General features: G+C 34.0%; 1 protein-coding gene across 4 annotated transcripts in view; it reads right to left on the bottom strand.

Moving 5' to 3' along the window:
* Positions 1–270: 270 nt before the first annotated feature.
* pde11al (phosphodiesterase 11a, like) overlaps positions 271–18,948 on the bottom strand; it is a 63,911-nt gene continuing 45,233 nt past the window's right edge. For all 4 annotated transcript variants that reach the window (XM_087286933.1, XM_087286932.1, XM_087286931.1 and 1 more), the window contains 10 exons: positions 17,876–18,022; positions 17,571–17,678; positions 14,031–14,140; positions 11,603–11,693; positions 2,292–2,392; positions 1,925–2,002; positions 1,776–1,839; positions 805–879; positions 628–711; positions 271–550 (listed from right to left, as the gene is read on the bottom strand). In XM_087286933.1, the coding sequence (XP_087143059.1) occupies positions 290–550; positions 628–711; positions 805–879; positions 1,776–1,839; positions 1,925–2,002; positions 2,292–2,392; positions 11,603–11,693; positions 14,031–14,140; positions 17,571–17,678; positions 17,876–18,022 (1,119 nt within the window). In that variant the 3' untranslated portion in view covers positions 271–289. The remainder of the gene's footprint in view (positions 551–627; positions 712–804; positions 880–1,775; positions 1,840–1,924; positions 2,003–2,291; positions 2,393–11,602; positions 11,694–14,030; positions 14,141–17,570; positions 17,679–17,875; positions 18,023–18,948) is intronic.

An 18,948-nucleotide genomic window follows, 5' to 3' on the forward strand; every position in this document is an offset into this window, starting at 1 on the left:
TCAGTTCCCACTGACTCTTGTACATACTGTAAGTCAGTAGGAACTAGAAACGTTTGGTTGCAGCCTTCTTTATTTGAACTATCTTTTTATCTTATCTTCCACAGAAAAAAGAAAGTTCATACAGTTTGGGAAAGACCATTTTTGGAGTGGACAATTAATTTAATTTCAATAGAAATTCTGTCAATCTCAAAGCAACCCTTGTTAACAAAAAGGGTTGATTAACAATGTGTTTTTCCATGTATAAACATAGTAAACTTGTCAGAGTCCTCATTATTCAGCCAGCCAACTTTTAATGACCACAACACGCCCCTTCTTTGTAATTGGCTACTGGTGTTTGCTTTGGCTCTACACCGTGGGTGGAGCCTTCATTCTGATTGGTTGCTTCACTCTGACTAGATTCTGGCTCATGGGTGGAGTCTGTCTCTACTGTGTTGCATTCAGAGGCTCTCCTTGTTTGCTGATAGGACAGACAAAGCTCCTCCCACTTCTTTCGGTTGGCATCAATTCCATCTACCATTGGCTGAAGCTTTCTATTCAGCTTCACAAGAGCCTGTTAAATACATTACCATCACTGCATAAAATGTAATCAGCTGGAGTTAATACAATTGATTCATTCAATTGTTTTACCTCATATAATGGCTTACAGATTCCATCAATCCATTCCAGCTGAAGCACAGGAAGCTCATCTTTACGATTGCGATCAAAAATGGCCTAAATAAAAAATAGGAGCAAAATGTAAGCGAAGTTTAGATGACAAAGCAAAGTTTAATAATCATAATTTTCTGATGATGAAAGATTACACACAGCTGGTGTCAGCTTCAGCTCCGATCTCTCCCTGTCACCTTGTTCAAAGAATTCACTGGTCACCAGTTCAGCCACCTAGAGATAGAAACATAGGTGTTATACTGATATCATTTAATGTCTGAAATTACAACATTCAAAAAAAAAACAAAAAAAAACATTAAATACAGTTTTTTTTAACCATTAACCGTTTGTTAACAATCAATATATTTATTTATTTATTTTTTTGTATAAATCCTATTTTGGATTTTAAATATAAATTTTGTCAAATACATGCCATTTAATATGCTTTCCTATATATATATATATATATATATATATATATATATATATATATATATATATATATATATATATATATATATATATATATATGAGCTATTTTTTTTCTCAATAGTCTACAGAACAAACCGCTATTATACAATTACTTGCTTAATTACCTTTACCTGTCTAGTTAACCTAATTAACCTAGTTAATTACATCATAATTATTCATGTGTGTGTGTGTGTGTGTGTGTGTGTATATATAATTTGAAATGCCATCCCATTGTTTAACATAAACTGTTGAAAAAAGGTCAAAATACTGGTGAAATTCTGTTCCATTGTCATTTAGCATAACAATATAGAAATGAAACAACATACTTTCTGACCTGTACTTATTAAATAGTATAAATATATGGAGACTTCAGCTAAACCATTTAAGTGCCATGTGATATTTTTTTCTGCATTTTTCTCAGTCTGGAAATAATGTAATAATTGACATAAATGTGAAATTGCTAAACCCATGCACAGAAGCCTGAGAAAATGATCCAAATATATATATATATATATTAGTCTGAAAAGAAAAAATTATCTTAAAGATTATTATCTTACTCAAATAAATGTATTACATTTTAAGGACATTTAGATATTTGTACTGGAAGAAGACACAATATAAAGACTCATTTATATCTTTTTGATCCAACATTGATCAACCTGTTTTGAGATCTCCCATGGTCGAGTCACTGCACCCAAGTCACACGCCGTCATCAGCATAGACCTGGGATGTTTAAATATTCAGATCATTTACAATACTGCAGCTCTAGCTATTTCTGTTTTCAAATTTAAAAGATGTAAACACTCACCTGAACATGTCTCTGTGTTCTTCATCACTCCAGCTGAACTGCCCAGACAGCACACAGTCAAAGAACGTTGTTCTTTTTCTTTTATGTCCAGTGAAAAAAAAGCCACAAAAAAGAAACAAATAGATATAAATGTATAGAATCTAAACTTTATTGCTCAACATTTAATCGCCTTTCATGTTGAACAGGCTTTCAGTATCTGAACAAAAGCCGCAAAGGGGTCTTAATATCTGCCTCTTTTCAAAGGGCGCCTCTCTGTGGTTCAAACACGAATTGCATACACTTGGTGGAATATTTAGAACCCTTATAATTGATTTATCTATTGATTTATTTTACTTATACCTGCATGTCAATTCACGCTTTTACTTACTTGAAATACAAAGTGAGATCTGTAGACAGAATGGCCTGTTTCAGTAGCTGCATCATGTTGCAGTATTCCTTGGAGCACAGATTCGCAAAAATATTGTGTCCCTGTTGAAGGTAAGATGTTTTACACAAAACCATAAAAAAATGTTAAATGAGAAATTTCACTGGTTAGAATTTGTCATATGAATAGTTGGAGGAGATTCAGGCAAGATGTGTAAGTGGATATTAAACTGGGTTACTCCTTAAAGAGATGGTTCACCAAAACAAATGAAAATTCAGTCATTATTTACTTACACTTCAATTGTTCAAGACAAAAGAAGCTCTTTTGAAGAATGCTGGAAACCATTGCTTACAGTTTCATCTCAAACTAATTTGGAGCAAGTCAATTTTGGGTGAACTGTACCTTTAATGTTGTAAATGTTTGAAAGCATTTAGAAAGAACCCATCATATAATATTTATATAATATATAATATAATATTTCATATTAATCTGTGGTGTATATTTGTATAAAACTACATATATTAAAATAAAAGTAAATTCATGATTCATGAACTATTCAAGTCAATGCATGATGTTCTCGGGTAAGTTGTGTTAGTAACAACAGATAGCTGAAAGTGTTTTAAAAGGTTTTTAAAGGTACACTATGTAAGAATTTAACATGAAAACATCTCAAAATGATTAGAGCAATGATAATTTTGGTGACTTGTCTATACTGAAAATCCTAAATCTTCAAAATAAAGTTTAATTCAGAGATAAGCTCCATTTTAACCAGTGACAGTAAGTGTTAATGCATTGCCTATCAATTTGGTGACACTAATTTTCTAATTCTATATATGGTACATCCAGTACATCATTGTCCAACTTCTTTTTATAGAACAGCTTTATTACAAAAAGAGATTAATTCATGTGATGTAATTTTTATTGTTCCTTTTAATTGATCAACACAAAAGAAGCTCTTTGAAGAATGCTGGAAACCTGTCACCATTGACATCTATGGTATTTGTTTTTATTTATTTATTTATTTATTTGGTTTTCTATCTCAAACTAATTTAGAACAAGTCAAATAATAACAGCTGTTTCAATTTTGGGTGAACTATACCTTTAATTTTGTAAACTGTGCACAAATGTTTGACAGCATTTTCAAAATTGCCAAAATTGTTTCATATCCATCTGTAGTGTATATGTGTATAAAACTACATATATTATAATAAAATATAGTAATGATTCTAGAACTATTAAATTCAATGTGTGATGTGGGTAAGTTGTGTCAGTAACAATACATGAGCTGGAAAGGTTTTTAAAAGGGATTTTTAAAGGTACAATATATCATAAGGATATCTCAAAATGAAATTTGGGGACTTGTCTATACTGACACTATCCCAAATGTTCCCAATAAAGATTAATTCAGAGAAATGCTCCATTACAACCAGTAATAGTTACTGTTATTGCATTCCCTGTCAATGATGTGATACTCTAATTTCCTAATTGAATAATATATGTGGTACATCATTGTCCAACTTTTTTTTATGTTACAGCTTTATTCCAACATGGGATTGATTTCTGTAATGTAATTTTTTTTATTCCTTTCAATTGCCTAACACAAAAGAAGCTCTTTTGAACAGGGCTGGAAACCTGTAACCATTGACTTCTGTGGTATTTGTTTTTACATAGAAGTCAATGGTTACAGTTTTCTATCTCAAACTAACTTGGAACAAGTCAAATGATGGCAGGCGGTTTAATTGTGGCTGAACTATACCTTTCATGTTGTAAAGTGTGCACAAATGTATGACAGCATTTAGAAAGAACCTATCATATTCACAGGAAGTTGTGTCAGTAACGACAAAGAGCTGGAAAAGTTTTTAAAAGGGTTTAAAGGAACAATATGTTATAATGAAATCTCAAAATGATATTCACTTTCATATTATTCTGTGATGTATATGTGTATAAAGTTTAATTCATAAAAATGCTCTATTTTACCCAGTTAGAGTATATATGGTATATGCAGTACATCACTGTCCGACTTTTTGTCATGTTACAGCTTTATTCCAAAAATGGGATTAATTTATGTGGTGTAAATTGTATTATTCAATTAAAGTATTAATTGTTTAACAAACAAAAAGCTCCTTTGAAGAATGCTGGAAACCTGTAACCATTGACATCTATGTTTTTTGTTCTTCCTTAGAAGTCTATGTTACAGTTTTCTATCTCAAATTGGGACAACTCAAACAATGACAGATGTTCCCAATAAAGATTAATTCAGAGAAATGCTCCATTATAACCGGTGACTGTTACTGTTATTGCATGTCAATGATGTGATATTCAAATTTCTAATTGAAAATATAGTACATCCGGTACATCATTATTTGTTATGTTACAGCTTAATACCAAAATGGGATTTGTTCATTCATTTTTCTTTTCAGCTTAGCCTTTATTCATCAGGGGTCACCACAGCGGACTGAACCACCGTGATGTCATTTTTCCGTTTTTTATTTTAAATACCTTTGCAAAGATTTTAAACAAACTTCTTTGACATCGTCATTGTAGGGTGTTGCCTTTATATAATTTTGAGGAAAATAATGACTTGAATACATTTTGGAATAAGGCTGTAAAGTAACTAAAGATTGAAAAAGTGAGGCATTGTGTATACGTTCTAGATGCGCTGTATATTGCAACTGAACTCTACAAAACATGTTGCGTGCTGAGCTGAAAGTATCATTTGAGAATTCACAAAAAGCTTAAATAATGTGTAAAGAAGTCTAAACAGCGGGAGAGATAGTGTTTTTCCATCACATAAAAATGCTATATGCAGCAGTGACATGAGTTTTCAAAGCCTCTATTGATCTATAATAGGTAACTCTGTGATTATGACAGGAAAAACAAATATGGAAGAACATGATGCCCTTCATTTGGTCGCATTATGAGACGTGTTATTTTATGTTTGGTTCTTGTGCGCATATTTCAGTCAAATTGCACTTGAGTTTGGAATTAAATTATTTTCAGATTTCACCGGTGCAAATGTTCAAGAGTTTGTTTTTAATTGCACCAGCGTTTGTTTAAGGGTTGCTGACACAATGATGCAGATTCACTGCCACACATGACAAAAATGAATATAATTAGTATTTTCATCATCAAAAATGCAGTAAATTCCATGGTCTTCTTATTTTAAAACTGATGTGTTATTACATTTTTAAAAATATTTTTTACATTTTTGCACCACATCACTGTTATGGTGTGACTATCTCATGCATAGTTCAATAACTTATAACTCTTAAAAAAAAAAAAACAATACCTCAGGCCTGGTTTTACAAGTTGCTCCATTTTTTTCCATCCATATATTTCTAAATACATAGAAACTTGATACATTTTGTCAATGAAACACATCTGCATTGGTCACTTTGTGTAACATTGGACTCTAGTTACCTCATACTACCTCCCTGTATATTATTAAGACACTGTCACTTCAAGCTTTCAAGCTTTTTGCACTAATATTCTTTGCATCATACTGAACTTTTTGATCTATATACTGTTTTGCATCTGCACAACTCTGTTTTGCACACCTTGTCATGTGTCCTTAAGGCCGCATTTACACTGCGTGGTTCAAGTGACTCAATTCGGATTTTTTTCTCCAATATGGCACAGATCGGATATGGCCCATGTACGTGTAAGCAGAAACAAATCACATGGATTCCGATTTACTCAAATCAGATTCAGGCCTTGTTCATATGTGGAAATTTATCCGATATGAATCGGATCTGTGCCCTCGAGTCTGCAGTGTAAGCAGGTAGATCAGATTTTAACCTGTCAATGTAAGTCGCACATAATTAAAAACCGTAGAATGATGTCAACTGAAACTTTCATTTCAGAATAGACTTCAGCAGATTCCCAAACTTTAAATCGCATATACGAGGACTTAAACAGCATTCATATTGTCATATACCACAGATTATTAAGTATGTAACCAATGTTAATATAAAACTAGTGCACACATCACGTGCCTAAATAACGCCATGGACATTACATCAAGATGCCTAAAGGTTAAAAAAAGCCTATATATCAAAAGAAGATGGCCAATTGAGAACCTTTCTGTCATAAACTATAGTAAAACAGCTTGTCAAAAGCTGCGAACAGATTACATACCGGAATAGAGAAAAGAGCACTCTTTAATTATAAGCTGTTATTCAGCACCCGCTCTTTTTTTCTAGTCAATGTGCCTTTGCCGTGTGCTGTTTCACTAGTTCACACTCACAGATATTTGACTGAATAGAATATTTGTATTTGCCGTGCTGTCCGGGGAGAGGGCTCTGAGCTCGGGAAGACACCTTAACTCGTTTTATTTCCCTTATCAGGATAAAGAGAGAGAGGGTCCGAGCGCAGTGTCTAGCCCAGCTCCAGAACGTCCCCTCCGCCCCACCCCCCAGATACCATTTAAATAGGTATCTGGTTTATTAGTGTGAAGTTGAGGTGGTGGAGGGCCGAGAGAAAATGGAGGTATGACGGGTTTTACTATTTATAGAGTTTGCTGTTGAGCTAATTGGATAATAGAATGACTGTGTGTGATAAATTAGCCTCGTCAAAGAAAAATCATGCTCCTCATGAAATTTGTTGACAAAACATCACGTAAATGCAGACGATCGGATACGAGTCACTTTTCAAAGATGATGTAAGCAGGTCAACAAAAAAATGAGATACTTGATTGACCATCAAGATCTGCAGTGTAAAAGCAGCCTTAGGTGTATTTGTATTGTATTCGATTTTTATTTTTATTTTTTATTATTTTAATCGTAATCGTATTTATTGTCATTTCTTTTTGAAATTCTACTTTTTAAAATTCTACTATTATCTGTTTTGCACCTAGAGTCTGAGAGTAATGCAACTTTGATTCTCTGTATATCCTGTACATATGCTTAAATTGACAATAAAGCTGACTTTATTTTAAAGGACAGAAACATATCATAGCAATTCTATGCCAAAAATAATTAAAAGAACTGAACGTGCACGCTGTGAGGCATAACCTCGCTCGCGAGAGCGTGCAACAAACTCACAAGGGCCCGTTTCCTCACGTTGGATCAATTTATCGCGCATGTAAACATCCCCTGTGCGCACATGAGTACTAGCTTCCTTGCGTGTAGGTCTGTAATCTTCTCGCTGTTCAATTCTCCTCTTGTGTAAACATCACCGCTGTGCTCGATTACTTTTTGCATAGAATTGCCGTCATAGAAAAATACACTCTGGCACATATTCTAACACGGTTGTGCTTATTCTCTTAATAAGTTATGGGTGTCTTGAGCATAGTGTGCATTAAACCAATCAGAGTCTCATCTCCCATTCCCTTTAAGAGCAGTTGTGTCCCGCCATGCCCCGACTTTGATGTCATCTGGTGTGACACTATGGGCTCTATCATACACCAGGCGCAATGTGGCGCATGGTGCAACGCAATTGTTGTTTGCTAGTTTCAGCTTGGTGCAAGAGTCGTTTTGACATTTTTCGCCACGCTGTTTAAATAGCAAATGCTTTTGCGCTTATATAAGCTACCTTTTGTTTTATTTAGTAATTTAAGCCATTTTTTAAAGATAAAAATAATGTATAAAACTATGCATTATTAATAATACCTCATAATACCTATACGCCTGATAAGCTTTATATTAATGGCCAATGGACAGATATTAATGTTTCACAATGTTTTTACACTACATTATTTGAATCTACCAAGCTTAGCTTACAATGTTTGCAATGTTTACACTGTTTTACTTACATTGAATCTAAATCCCAAATATCAGAAATGAAAACAGATTGTTAAGGTTTAATTATTGTCAATTTTAATGTTATAGCACTTACTTGACAGTTTTCATTCATTAATTTTCCCTCTGCTTTTTCCCTGGTTTATCACAGCAGAATGAACCGCCACTTACTTGACAGATTTACATATTTTTCATTTTAGGTGATTTGCGTAATGTGTTTTATTTTTGGTAAAACTTTAGTGATTTTCAACTAATTACACTGTCTTGTCCCAATAAGTGGATTTAGAAGTTTTTGCAAATAGAGCACAAGTGGATTGAACAGGTTTTGACGCTGGTTTTACTTAAAACTTTTTTGTTAAAAACAAAAGAATTGTCTAAAGTGACATTTTTTAAAAAAAAAAAGGTATTTTATTTACTAGCTAATAAACTTAGCATTAACTATCAAATGAAATTTCTCAACCTAATTATAAGGCCTGATAGAAAATGCTCATTTATAAGAAAAGAGGACTGACGGTTTTAGATGTTTTATATCTGAACTGTTGTTTTTCTTAATCTTTGCTTTATGTATCCTTTAAATATGTCACACCTTAGAAATATTTATCGTATAAAAAGTGAATGAATTGATAAAGCTAATAAACTTATATTTTATCTAACTATTGGTTCTTAAACTGTTTTACAAAAAAAAGAAAGAAAAAGAAATGCCTATTTGTCAACTATGCTTAATCAAACCAAACCTGCCAAGTTTGAATACACTACACAACCTTTAGGGAAAGCACATCATTTGTTGTGTTAAACCCTATTATTACTACAAAACCCTTTCCATGCTGATATTAAGCCAGTCTCAAATCCAAGAATCACTCCACACCCCCAAATATCAAAGTATGTGTCTGCGAAAGTTCTCTACTCATGCTCAGCTCTTGTGATGGAAAGCAATTTCCTTCTGTCTTTGCTTCAGTGCCGATGACAAGAGGGGAATCTCCTCAGCACAGTTAATTGGTGTTGGTTAAAAAAGCTCAATGGATGTCTACAGAAAATCGATACAGAGCTCGGTCATGATTAAACGGCTCAGAGCTAAATCAGCCACTTAATCAAATGCTGACAGCTATTTGCATTTCTTCCATCCATTGAGACATGCAAATGTGGACTAGGATAAAAAGGACAATTTTTACAAATCCATAACAAAAGTGGTATGAAGGACACAGTATTAGTATATTGCCAGACAGTATGAACTTTCATATGACAGTGACCATTTGGGATCTGAACATTTGCAGGCAAAAGTGTAAGAAAGCAAATGCAAATTTTAATTAAACGATTAATGTGTGTATCTTTACACTTTATTTTAAAGTGATAGGGCTCTGTTTTAACAATCAAGGCGAAAAGTCGAAAGCAAATAGCGCAAAAGTATTAAGGACATGTCCGAATCCACTTTTGCTTCCTCCTGAGACCCAAAGATTTTTTTTCTTTTTATTTAAATTTTTTCTGTGATTTCCTACATCCTTTAGATAAAAAAATCTAAAATTTAGATTATTTACATTTTGTTTTTATTTTTTATTTTACAGTATGTCCACTGTAATGGACCACAGAACCTTTTTAGTTCGAAACGACCGCCACTCAGACAACAATACTGAACAGGATATGGCTGTAAAGGTATATTAATCCAATAATAATGTAACAAAAACAAAACAAAGCCATTTTTTCTTTTTGTTTTAAAATTCCTTAAACAGTTTAGTCTAAAAGAGAGCGGAGCTCAAAAAAAAAAGAAGTGATGTTAATCCAAAACATTTAACAAAAAAGCCATTTAAAACTGATAGTCATTTTAATTTTCTTTAATTCTCTAATTGTCAGACTCTAAATCAGAGTGTTCCTTAACTATTTTATAAAGAATCATCTCTGGTTCAGTTCTGCTCCCTACAACATGCAGTCATTAATTTCATTAAGATGGTCCCGGTGTCCACTAAAGTGGACATTTAAAAAAGGATAATATTTTGAAACACAAACAAGTTAACAGCTTTGAAAGCTAAATGTATTTTTCCTGACACTTTAATAAACAAAGAAATGTGTAATAATAATAGTAAAAAAAAAACATTTAAAAAGCTAAATTTTACATATCTCTCTCCTTCCCATAAAATGTGCTTTTTTGTATGTCGGCCCTTTTGGATGCAGTGTAAGGAGTGGTTCCTAGCATATCAGCCAATCAAATGACATATCACTAGAAAGCCCAGGATGTCATCTGAGCAGTACAACAGGATTTGACAGAGTAGCTCAAATTCATGAAAACGCAATGTCCACTTTAGAGGACACAAGTCAATGGATGGTGTCTCAGGAGGTTCCACACGATGCCTCATTACAGGTTAACATCGGAGCAAGTTTGCCCAAGCATGTGGAATCGTTGTTGGTTGTTGGCTGAAGAGAGCGATCTGATTGATTACTCATAAAATGAAGTGATGTAACCAAGTAAACAATATAAGACAAGAAGAAACACTAAGAGGCCGGCTGTAAATTTTTGCTACTTTTCTTAAATATTTTTAAACAACATGGATTGCTCACCTATTATACATATTTGCACAAACTAATTATTTTGTGCTGAGTGTTAAATAATGTGACTACGTAACCCAGGCTCATTCTGATAACGTACCCCTATACACATTTTTGGAGAGAGCAATATACGTTCCAAGAGCTACGTTTTTTTTTTTCGCAAATCCACCAGAGGCCGCTGTGTATGCTTTTTCAGATCTCAAATTCCTCTCACAAGTGCCCTTCGCTTCTGCTTTTTTCAAGTAAATGTTTTTTCCACCATGTTTTCCACCATGTTTTCAGATTTTACCACATTTTTGCCCCTGTTATTTACTTGTTTATTTTATTTTTTGGCTTCTGTTTTTGTCCTGGTTTCTGGAACCATTCTTCACTGAACTCGAACTCTAGTCTCAAGTCCAACGACGTACGTGTCGAGCTAGACAAACTGATAACAGCAGGAAAGCCGTCCATACGGAGATAACTTGTCAGCTGGTATGTGAAAAAACAAATGGCATCATACTGCCCTTTAGCGTTCATTTTAAAGATGAAAAGCAGCCATACGTACTTCTGGCAACATAATTTGTGATATCCAGAAGCATAAATAGGGCTACGTTAATAATGAGCCTAATGAGTTAATAATGTTGTGATTATGGAACTAAATCCATTCGTTTGGTGTGTTCATGCACAGCTATTTGGTTTAAACGAGATCAGACAAGAGCTGACAACACAGTTGGCGCTATTTATTTTGCATCAGCAACAGGACCGTGTAAAGTATAGACAGGGAAAGGATAAGTAAATAACCTCAAGCCAGAAATCAAATTTGAATCACAGTGAGCATATTGCTTTGTGTTGACACACTAACCACAAGACTATTGGCGCAGACATCCATCTTCTATTTCAATTACAGTGGCACAATTATGAAAGCATATCGTTTCAAACACATCGCAGAAAACAGCCCATTACTTCTACATTATGATATTTTTTCTTCCATGTAAAAACTGACCTAAGACCAGATCAGACACACATGTTAGTTCATGTCATTGAAATAAGGCTCGTGCTCACCTCACTCTGCAGGATCATGACAGCGTGGTTGAAATGATGATGCTCAAGTGTGGCAGATGTTCCATACAGCAGTGCCAGTGCTGAGCCAGACCTTTGGAAACAGAGATTAGCTACAGCATATGGACAATGTTACATTGCTGTAAAATTTGAAGTCATTTTTTAATTTGACACTTTTAGAGAAATCTAACTTTTAGAGAATATGTCTGAAATTATGTTTTCAAACTTCAGATCCATCAATTTCTTCGACAATTGTTTACACAGCAGATCCCCTTCCTGCCACAACTGAGAGTGCAACCCTAAATGTTGGGGAATACCCACACTCACACACACTATGGCCAAATTACTTTATCTAATTGACCTATAATCACATGGTTTTGTACTGAGGGGAAAACTGGAGCACACCGGAAACCTGCACACACACTGGGAGAACATGCAAACTCTACACAGAAAAGCCTCCTGGTTCGGCCAGGACTCAAACCAGCAACCTTCTTGCTGATAGGCAACAGTGCTAACAACTTAAACACTGTGCCAACAAAATTCAGATGTCATTTCTATATTAGTTATTATTAAAACAAATTCATTGTATACTGAAACATATATTTGAATGCAGTTTTAGGTCAAATTAATCCTACAGGATATCGTAACAATTTAGACAACACCCTCTAGTGGAATAGTCATCTAAAAACTGGATTTGTAGTGTATTGTAGAGATGGGGAATCTGCTCCAAAAAAGTCAGTTCCTCAACTCTCAATGGACCTAGTGCGAGAATCAACTCTGTTTTATTTCAAACCCTCCTGAATGAAGCAGTTACATGCTACAATTATAATATATCATATAATATATCATTCTCGAGCACAATGAACACCGAAGCTACCCGCTTTGAATTTGTGCACACACATTTCATGCTTTTGCTTTTGAATTTTGTGACCACGAGTACCCTCGACTATTTTAAATAGTGCTAAAGGATGAAGTTTGCTTTCAGTTTTTTAAAATTCCTATAAAGCATGTAATGTCAAGTTTGCTGTGTTATAAAATGAAATATATTATAAAGCGGATCGATGTCTTACACTGCAAGTAAATTTACAATGTTATGTTATTGGCTGCTGATATGCTCAAGTAAAATTTTTATTCAACCCACGCCTATTTCACAAACAAATAAATAAAAATAAATAAATAAAAACACTATGACAAAATTAGCCAAGACTTTTGGTTTTGTTTTGGCCCTGAACACACTTAATTTCATCTTTAATATTAATTCTTCCTTTAGATAACTACAAAAACTAAAATTAAAATGCAAATTATACCAAACAAAATTCAAATGAAGTTCAATAAAAATATAGCCACGACCAAGTGTTGAAATGGTCTGACCCACTCCTTTGTTTAAAGTGTATGCCGTCCCATTAACACACCCTTATTGAATTACAATGAACAAATTGCAGACCACAAACAAAGATATTTAAGAATAATGTAATGTGTTATTTAAAAGTACACATAAAAAAATTAAATAAAATCATAAAATAAAAATATGATATGCTTTGAGGCACAGCCTGTCATGCTTTTTATTTTTGGTTTGTTAATGTTTGAATTATTTAAGTTAAACATTACATGTAGGGTGTTTAATATTTATTTGGTCATTAAATCAATTTGAACATCTAGATATTTTGTTTATTGAGCGAGCATCTGTTGCCGTTAAAAAATACAGAAATGAAAAAACCGCCTTGCGTGACCGTCCATGCTACACCAGATTATTTCATTCACTTATCTCAGTATTCAAGTAGGCTATCAAATATTTATATTAAGTTATTATATTAAAATAATTATATTTTATATTTTTTTAAAAACGTTGTTTGGGTTCAATTGTGTTTTTTTCTTTGTTATAGAACTGCTGCACATCCTAAAAATTTCAATAATAAATTGATGTTTTGCAATGTATTTATCTAAATGATCTAAATTATAGACAACTAAAATACGCTGTTTAAATCTGTAGGCTCATAAATATTTTATTCTGACTGCAGAGGATTTAAACTGCTGGTTTTGTCTGACCAGAGGAGAACTGCACAATGTAAAGCTGCAATTGACACAGTAGCATTGTATAAAGTGTGATGTAAAACAGCATGTTTAATCCTTGCGCTATTTTAAGTGAATGTAAATGGAGTCGATTCTGAAGTGGATTCCGCTGACTCCAAAATTTGGAGTCGAGAATCTAAGTCGACTCCATAAAGCCTAAAACCGAACACTCCTAGTGGATTTATCAGCTGTATTTGTCATCTGAAATGTGCAACTTAGTGTATCAAGAGCAATGTATTTGAGAAGGGTGTAACAGTATTAATTAATACCAATTCAGACATAAGAAATCAATACCATATGCTAAAATCAGAGTAGAGCTAACCATAAAAACTTGCATAATTGCAGAAACAAAGAAGCTCACTTGGCCTGAAATGCGTTATTTGTGCCACGATGGTCCAAATCATGGCAGAAACATCCAACCATAAGTGCAAGTGTCTCTGTTTCGGTCAGCACCTCCTGGAACGCAGCAGTCTGGACCACAACAGAGAAACAGTTGTGAAGTCAACCCAGCCAAACAAACATAGTGATTCAGTGATTCTGTTAATGCCTTGAGACATCATGAAACTTTGCATCAACTTTCACCTGAGAAAATCATTTTAAGGATACAAATTTCTTGTCATTGTTTACCGACACTTGTGTTGGTGATAATCATCATTTCAATAATACTACAACAATAATCATACTTTTACTTAACTCGGTCCTGTTTTTATAGTTGGTCTAATATTTAGGTGATAAAAAAAGTAAAAAAGCCCTGCTCTTGCTTCTCCAGGTAATATCCATAAATAATAATCAGTACTCAAATAGATTAAAAATGATCATTATGAAACATGCTGTATACCCCTTTATACTGTATGTTCAATTACTAGCTAAACAGTTCCCATACACTCACTCAGGAAAAGCACTCAAGTTGTGAAAAATCAAGATATCAAGAAACAATGCACAGATCTGCATCCTTTTGCTTTCTTCTCTGATGTTAATGTGCTTAATGTGTTTTTAGGACAACAAAATATCACATTCATCCGCCAATTGTCATTTTTACTTTCATCTGACTAGAATTCCAGTGAAGCAACCACAAAGATCTCTTTTTCCAGCATTGTTGTACCGACCTTGAGTTATCAAAAAGCTGCACATGTGTGCTTTCTCTGGGTGAGCTGGATTAAAAGGTGGCATTCAAGTTTCACACAAATACAGAGAACAAATAGAGTATTTTAATAAAGTGTTCCTGTTATTTTAAAGGTTTCTCATTTTATTTAGGCAGTTCATTTGGGGGTGGGCAATATTGCAAAAAAATAAAAAAATAAAAAATAAATCACAATATCTTGTTTCATATCATTCGGTATCTATAATTTTGAATATTTTTAACAATCCATTTAGGTATATTAGGATTTTTTTCAACCACTTTAATTTATCAACATTGCTAAGGCAAACAGTTTTAATAATCAAAATATTATTTAAACAAAATATCTGATCTCTTTATAATAAAATAAACGTGTTATGATACAAAGTGTGTGTAATAATAAATTGTAAATAAAAAGCAAACTTTAAGGTGTGAATAAAAATGATACAGTAAACCTCAAACTCTGTCAACAAAAGAAACTATATAATCAAATCTAAGCTTTCAAGTAAAAGAACCAACCATCAATATTCAATTACATATTGCAACATTACAAATTTGGAATTTGGATGACTATATTACCACTATGCTAAAAAATCTTTTAGATAGGGCGCTGGTGGCTGGGATGCACAAGAAAAGTAACCAAAAAACCACTCTGTCAACATCCTTACATCCTTTTTTATTTAAAGTCTCCTCACTGCTGCTATACGCACTCATTTTCGCATGTGTTGTTATTCTGACCTGGAGTGACAAGCGCGAGTGCGTGGTTTCCTTCACCATTTTAATGTGCTTTGTGCTTGCGCTTTTCTCATCCTCAATGACTTTTGGTTTAGGGATGGGGTTTGGAGCCATTCCTCCTTTTAAAAATTTGTATATTATCGTACAAAAAAAGAGTGAATTCCTACCAATTAGCCATTTTTTAGACAATATGTAAAAAAGTGACATTTCCTCATGAGATTGGGCTAGCTGTATTAGTAAAAAGGGAATTGACTTCATAAAATATGGCAACAGACATTCAAAGCTTAGCTCTAAAATCTCAATAGATGCTTCAAATGTAAATATGATGTGACAAAAAAATCAATTGAGTAAAGTCTTATATGAATGGTCTAGTATTTATATAAATCTGGTAGTTCTTAATATACTGTTTGGACACTTAATTGCATGCTGAATAAAATAAAATTAAAATCCATTATAGTTTAAATTAAATTACTTATAAAGCAATAATAAATATGCACAATTTAATAAAGCTGGACATGAGACTGAGTAAATGATTATTTATAAAATAATGAATAATTATAATAATAATTGCCTTTTATCTCAAAGATTTTAGAGAAGATTTTGTCTGTACAGCTGAATGAATTTCTGGCTAATAATAAGATTTTTGATAAGTTTCAGTCAGGTTTTAGACCTGGTCATAGCACAGAGTCTGCTCTATTGAGGGTTTCAAACTATATTTTGTTGGCGGTTGATTCTGGTGGCCCTGTTGTTCTTCTACTGTTGGATCTCACTGATGCTTTTGATATGGTGGATCATGACATACTTGCTGATCGGTTTAGAGAACACGCTGGTATCCAGGGTCTAGCCTTGTATTGGTTCTCGTCATATCTAAAGAATACAACTATCTCAGTCAGTTTGGGCAACACTTCTTCATCTGTCTGTCCATTAATGTGTGGAGTTCCGCACGATACTGGGTCCTGTTTTGTTTTCCCTTTACTTACTTCCGTTAGGAAAAATCTTTAAAAAGCATGGCATAAATTACCATCTATATGCTGATGACTCTCAAATCTACTTCCCTATAAAATCTGGGGATTAATCCTCCCTTCAGGCTTTGTTTAATTGTTTGGCTGATGTGAAGTGTTGGTTAGCAAATAACTTTCTCCAACTAAATGAGGACAAGTGTAAATTCATAGTTTTTGGTCAAAAAGGTTCGGAATCTAATGGCTGTCATTGTTTCCTGGAAAAATAAATTCATCTGTAAAAAGTCTTGGTATCATCTTTGACTGAGCTTAAATTTGATCTGCAAATGAATGCGGTTGTCAAAAATATTTTTTTCTATTTTAGATATATTGCCAAGCTGAAGTCTGTCCTCTCTTTCTGTGACTTGGAGAAGGTAGTTCATGCTTTCATCTCTTCTCGTCTAGATTGTTGCAATGCATTGTATCTGGGTGTGAGTCAGGCCTCTCTCTCACGACTGCAGCTGGTCCAGAACGCAGCTGCCAGGCTTTTAACAGGCACAGAAAAAACGAGAACACATAATACCTGTACTGGTTTCTCTACACTGGCTGCCAATCCAGTCTAGAATTCAGTACAAAATACTGTTGTATGTTTTTAATCCCTCCATGGCCTGGCCCATGAGAATATTTCTGAGCTAATTAATATACACCAACCTGTAAGATCTCTTCGATCTATGGATCGTCTCTATTTGACAGTTCCACAATAACGCCTAAAATGTCGAGGTGATAGAGCTTTTTCAGTAGCAGCTCCAAGACTCTGGAACGATATTCCACTTTCCTTAAGAACATTGTTTGAGACTTTTCAGAGGTCACTAAAAACGCACTTATTTTCTTTAGCTTTTAATCATGTGATGTGAGTTTATGTATTTTGGTTTAGTGTATATTTGCATGTGTTTTTATGTGTTTTATTTACAGCATTTCAGTACCCATTGTGGTTTGTTGAAAGTGCTCTAGTAATAAATTGAGTTGAGTTTAATTATAGAATAAATTAGCATATAATAATAATAATTTACAATAATAGCAATATGATCATATTATTAATTTAAATACTTACTGTGATCATTATAAACATGCACTGCGAGACATTAAAAGCATGCCTCCAGTTGTGGTATGCTACAGTACGGTAGTTCTTCCTCACAGTAAGCAGCCAGCGGCACAGAACCTGAGCAGAAACAGAAACATACAAGTTGTATTCACAACCAACCTCCAGAATCCCCAAGAACCAACTTGTAGCACAGTCCCTCATCAATAAAAACCCTTGCAGCTTCGCACAACATACACTGCATATGTAAGCAGCCTTTCACTCCTCCAGTCAGCAGAGTTGGATTTTGGCCTCCATTTATGTGGTGATTGCCTTACCTCATAATCAATTTTGAATTTCTGTACGACACCAAGCTCCAAAAACATCCGCAGGGAGGCCGTGATCATGGCGTCGTTGTCCAGTGAAAAGTCATTAAAGTGGAACTCATCGATCCCGAGCTCACTGCTTAGGGGAATCTTAGCAGCCTGAGACAGGAGAGGGGACAATTTCAGCAACTCCAGTAGCAAGGCAATTAAATACTAGAGCAGAGCTCGATCCACCGAGGGCTCAAACAGTAAGAGTATATTACACTGTGCCATTTCAATTATTAATACTTCAGCTCTCTCAAGTCTCACTAACTATGATTTTCTGGGAAACGCAAGAGGCTGAGATGCTTTTATGCATCTTTCTCTCTAATGTATGGGTTTAATTTGAAGTTTTCATCACATCTCTCTGGAGAAAAGTTTTAAACTCTATTCTTTACTGATGTCTATATCTTGAACAGTCCTTTAAATTGAGAGATAATGTCCATCCAGGCTGGGTAATCCTGACTTGTAACTTATATGAATGAGGTTTACTTTGTCATAACAACTGACAAGATAAATTTTTCGCATGTTTATTACATGGCTACAATATAAGTTCAAGTTGAGTCAAAATAGTCTATTGGCTTAGTGAAGGCAAAGCTTTGCTGCAGACGCAATGATATTAGCACTGTAGTTACCTAACTGGGGACTATTTTCAAGCACTTTGTAATATCATTGTGCCTGCTGCAGCCATGGAATGGCAGCAAAGTTTCTTGATTAATACACAGGAATAAGACTATCGTTCCAAGCCATATATGGACCTAATAATAGCAACTTATCATTAGCATTTTCTATCATTCTTATTGCACAATATAACTAGAGGAGTCGAGCTTTAAATGGCACCTATTATGCAAAAATCTCTTTTATATGGGGTTTAAACATAGTTGTGTGACAACAGTCTGTGTATATAACCAACTTCTAACGATAAAAATACTCATTAGTGACAATCTCCCCCTCATTAGTATTAGTAGTAGTATGTTTTTGAATCTGGCTTTATGCTGACAGACACAAGCATTTGTGCCACCACAAATCTCATTTAAATTTGAAGC

Source organism: Danio rerio, chromosome 16 (genome assembly GCF_052040795.2).
Source record: "Danio rerio strain M-AB ecotype USA chromosome 16, GRCz13ab, whole genome shotgun sequence".
NCBI classification, from domain to species: Eukaryota; Metazoa; Chordata; class Actinopteri; order Cypriniformes; family Danionidae; genus Danio; species Danio rerio.